This window comes from Prunus persica, chromosome G6 (assembly GCF_000346465.2).
Source record: "Prunus persica cultivar Lovell chromosome G6, Prunus_persica_NCBIv2, whole genome shotgun sequence".
In the NCBI taxonomy this organism is placed as follows: domain Eukaryota; kingdom Viridiplantae; phylum Streptophyta; class Magnoliopsida; order Rosales; family Rosaceae; genus Prunus; species Prunus persica.
The window spans coordinates 12,355,921-12,360,734 of NC_034014.1; the positions used below are offsets into that span (position 1 = coordinate 12,355,921).

Consider the following 4,814-nt stretch of genomic DNA (forward strand, 5'->3'; position numbering starts at 1 on the left):
TCTCTCTCTCTCTCTCTCTCTCTCTCTCTCTCTCTCTCTCTCTCACACACACACACACACACACACACACACAGGAAACAAAGAAACACGCACACAAGAGTCAATTAAGGCACTATTTATTTTTTCCCTTTCGGTGCCCCTCCTGGCTTTTCTGCCTGACACATCCCCAAGGAAGATGATAAAAGATAGAAAGAAAAGTATATATAGGTATGAATACATATATACATACATGTAGCTTCAATCAACCAGAGAGAGAGAGAGAGAGAGAGAGAGAGAGAGAGGACGAAAGTGACATGACAGGAACGGAAACCATTAAAGTCCATGACAAGCATTAACCACTCATCACTTTCAAACATCGCAAAGATAGCCCATGAATAAAGAAGACAAAGCTTGCTGGTATCTGAATCATCATCATCAAATACACTGATTTAATTACTGTTCACTCTGCACTGTGCAGCGTTTAACATCATTTTCTATATATCAACAGAGATCAAATAAATTTAAAAAAAAAAGGAAAAAACAAAAGAAAGCATTCAAAAGGGGTTGTTTATCAGAGGCATCTTATGATGAACGAAAGTAGAAAGAAGAAAGAAAAGAAAAGCAAAATTTGCTGCTATGGCTCCAAGATTTTCATTGGCAGCAGATCTCTCTCTCTCTCTCTCTCTCTATATATATATATATATATTCACAAGTTCAAGTAAAGAGAAAAAGAAAAGGCACCTTTTGTACTAGATTGATATTCAAAACATGAAATATGTAACCACTGGATCGATCATATTTATTTATCCACAGAGGGAGGGAGGGAGAGAGAGAGAGAGAGAGAGAGAGAGAGAGAGAGAGAGAGAGAGAGAGAGATGAAGGCATGACAAGATCGAACGATAAAAGAAAATGAATCAGTACTGCCATGGCTTGGCTTTAGAAATAAATTAATAATATCCCTACCATTTAATTTATGTATATATATATAGGAATCTGCATAAAGTTGTGCGGAGCTTGGGATCAGAAAAACTGTCTCAACCTGTGCCTGCCTGGAATTAATTGGAAATATAACCCTAGCTGTTGCCCTAGTAGTTTTCATGGCAATGAAATAATCTGCAGTAGGAAACCTTTTAGGAGATTTTCTTGCTATCTTTAGCTGGAAGGAAGCAATCATCCGTCCCTTTTGAGATAAAATAAGTCATTCATGGGATCGATTGGAATTCTACTATTCTTAACGTACATACAATTGAATTTTCTTATTATTTTCATGTACTTGGAGGCTTGCAGGCCAAAACCCAGATACAACTCCTCATAAAATGTAAGGTACAAGACAGATTGTTGGGTCAATTCCATGTGAAATCAGAATAAGTTGCAATTCATGGAGTCAATTCAAGTACTTTAAGCAGAAAAAAAGGGGGCATTTTATGTATTGATTTAAGGGTCACAATTCTAGCTATATATTCACAAAACCCAATTAATTCTTTTTCTTCTACACTTGGAAGTAAGTTATTTTTGGATCCATGAAGGGTCATGATGCATAAAATTCATTCATTTAAATTTATGAAAGCCCGGATGTTGGTCAATTCAGCTGTGGAAACTTGAAAGACATCACAAAGAAACCTTATAATGACATTTAGAGAGAGAGAGAGAGAGAGAGAGAGAGAGAGAGAGAGAGAGAGAGAGAGAGAGAGAGAGAGAGAGGTACCGCTAAAATGGTGTTGCAGAAGTTGCAGTGAACATAACAAACACGTTCGGATGCCATCAAATCCATCGACATAATATTTCAAAGCTTAAATTGTAATATATAGCCGGATCAGGAAGTATTCCTTGAGGAAAAGGCTAAGCGTGAATAAAGAAAAAGGAGATATAATTAATTCTGATAATAACAAGAAACAAATTATACAAAGAAATGAACACGAAGACAAAAGAAGATAGAAAAAGCTTTTTATGAGAGAGAGAGAGAGAGAGAAAAGAGAGAGAGAGAGGATGGGACTAGACTGGTCGGAGAGTGAAGTGGGAAGAGGTGTAAAATGTAACTTAAGTAGTGGTTTTTGTAATATGAACATATAAAAGGTGGTTTTATGGGAAAGGTTGTTTGTGGATTTAGAGAGAGAGAGATAGAGAGAGAGAGAGAGAGAGAGAGGTGGGGAAGAGAGAGAGAGGTGGTGGGGTTGGGTGTGTTATGATTGAGAGAATGAGTGGGTCGGAGTGACCCATCTCTCTTAACCCTCTTGGCTTTCTGTAGCGGACGAGGGGGGCGCGATTGAGATATTTATGCTTGGGAATGTTTAGAGAAGAGAGAGAAAATAATAAACCAACAAAAAAAGTAAAAATAAAAATAAAAAGCTATTATTATTATTATTGGGATGAGAGACATGCTTAGAATTTCTGTCATGCAATTGTATTGTATGTCTGTCAAGTGTCCAAGTTGAAGTCAATGAATTAGGATGCTTTTGCTCATTACTCATAATTCGTCATTTGTCCTTATTGGGATTCTTGTTTTCAAATTTTCCTTTTTTTTTTTTTTTTTTTTTCTCTCCTAATCTCCATGCAAGTTCAATATTTGTATATTACTTTGTTTTATTTTGGTTGATTTGTCCATAAGGAACTTAGTGTGATAAGACGTTCACGTATAACTAGGCTTTATGAGTTGACAATGAAGCTTTCATAGGTTTTATTTTGGTTGATTTATCCATAAGGAACCTGATCAAATTGTTTCTTATAAAGAAAACAAAATATTTTATTGCTTACGTATCTTCTCTAAACCTATTTCTTCTAAGATACAAAGAAAAAGCTCATTCTTCACTCATTTTTTAAGTAAAATAAACTAGATACAATCTATCCAAAATATGAAATTACTTATAAAAACAATTTAAGTAAATATTTTAATAGTTCTCGCCCCAAACAACTTTCACTTAAGAAATAGAACCTCGCTAACGGAGTTTAGCCCAGTGAAAAAGGACCTTAATTTGTAGACCAAAACAGTGGCGGATCCAGGATTGTTACCCCGAGGGGTTTTAGTGTAAGAATTATGATATTTTTTTTAAGATGAAAATAATACTAAAAAATAATTTTCTATTACTTTCCTCTTATCATTCCATAATTCTACACATGAATTAATCAAACAAAACAGTCAACTATTTTTTTTTATAAAAGAAACAAATTTTATTAAGACAAATGAACAAACATAGAGAGGACAAGAATTCCATCACAAAATTAATCATAAACCCTAAATTCCAACAAATCAAATAATATTAGGCATTATCAATAAATCATTATCCAATAAAAATATTAGGCATTATCATCAAACAAAAGAATGTAACACAGGGGTTTAAGTATACCAAGAACAATAAATTTATAAAATTAGAGATGGAGAGGGAAGAGAATAAATTTTTTACAGCCATGTTGAGGGTTTGGGGGGAGATTTAGTTGGGAACTTAGGGTAGATAATAATATAATTTGGGGATTTTAGGAATCTATTTGAGTGTTTGAGTTGAATGGAGCAGAGACATGGTATTTTATTACATTTATTTTAGTATTTTTATGTTTTTCATTAATCTTTGTCTCATGAAAGCCCACTCTCCACTCCAGAGAGTGGACAAGATGACCTAATGAAATGGGAAATACAAAGGGTTGTTGGGTAAAGGTGTATATTAAACGTTCCAATATTTTCCAGATTTGGTAAAGTTGTATGATTGAAAGCAATGGGATGGAGGTATTGGGTGGGTTTGGACTTTTGGGGAAGTTGCTGGGCTAGGCCATTTTAAAGAAAATTCTTGGGTCAAAACGACGTCGTTTTGTCTAGGATGTTTAAAAAAAAAGAGCAGCGCTTCTTCTTCCTCACGTAGCTCCTTTCTTCCTTAGGAAAAACGTCGAGCACCTGGTGTGCAACTCCCAGGGGTCTCTCCCCCAGCTCCAAGGGACCTCTAAGCCTATTTCCATGGTTTTCTAGAGGTCGTGCGACCCCACTGAGGCTCCGCCACTGGACCAAAGGTCTCAAGTTCGACTCCCCATGCCACCCTGGTAGTTGTAGAAAACCTCTCTCCCCTCATATTGCTTGTATCAATAAAAAAAGAAGAAGAAATAAAACCTCACATTCATAGTTACTTGAAATACTAACAAGTGTTAAGGTTTTTGCTAAAGAGAAAACACTACACCAGACCACATCATTTACAACGCACAAAGTATGCCGTAAAGTATCATTCACGACGTAAGGCTACAAGCAGTAAAAGCCCTTGTAGTAAATAATGTTCCTTAATAAAGACATGTTTTTCTAGTTGCAAATAATCCCACAAAAAACACGCCGTAAACCTTACTACAGTGTGCATGTAACGTCATTATAATTACTTTCAACGACTTGCATAGTGAGCTGTAATTCAGTACAAGCAATTACGACATGCACTGGTCGTCGTAAATGTAGACTATCAATTAGCAATTACGGCTTATTTTCCATGACGTGATTGGTTTTATTTTTATTTATTTATTTTTTTTGTAATAATAAATCTCATGTTGATTTTATCATTCATTCAATACGTGTTACCTGTTAAAACTCAAAATTTACAAAACTAATGTCATCTAACCTAGTATTGAAAACAGAAAACAAACAAGAATGAGATTAATGAAGGGATTCAACTCCATGTGCTTGGATTAATCAATAAAAATTTCAAATATAAAAACATAACATTTGATTGATGATATGATGTGCCGATTGTCAATAGAGCAATACAAAAAGACCAAGCAATTTCAATAGATGTGCTAACTTTCAAATCTCCAGACCTAAGCAACTTCATCTAGATAGAAAGCAAAAGATACTAAGCAGCAGCGAGTGTTAGTAG

At 35.0% G+C, this 4,814-nt stretch overlaps 1 protein-coding gene across 1 annotated transcript in view; it reads right to left on the bottom strand.

Moving 5' to 3' along the window:
• Positions 1–1,977, bottom strand: part of LOC18775411 (putative axial regulator YABBY 2) — a 6,150-nt gene extending 4,173 nt beyond the window's left edge. The window contains exon 1 of the mRNA XM_020567476.1: positions 1,685–1,977. Within this exon, the coding sequence (XP_020423065.1) occupies positions 1,685–1,756 (72 nt within the window). The 5' untranslated portion in view covers positions 1,757–1,977. The remainder of the gene's footprint in view (positions 1–1,684) is intronic.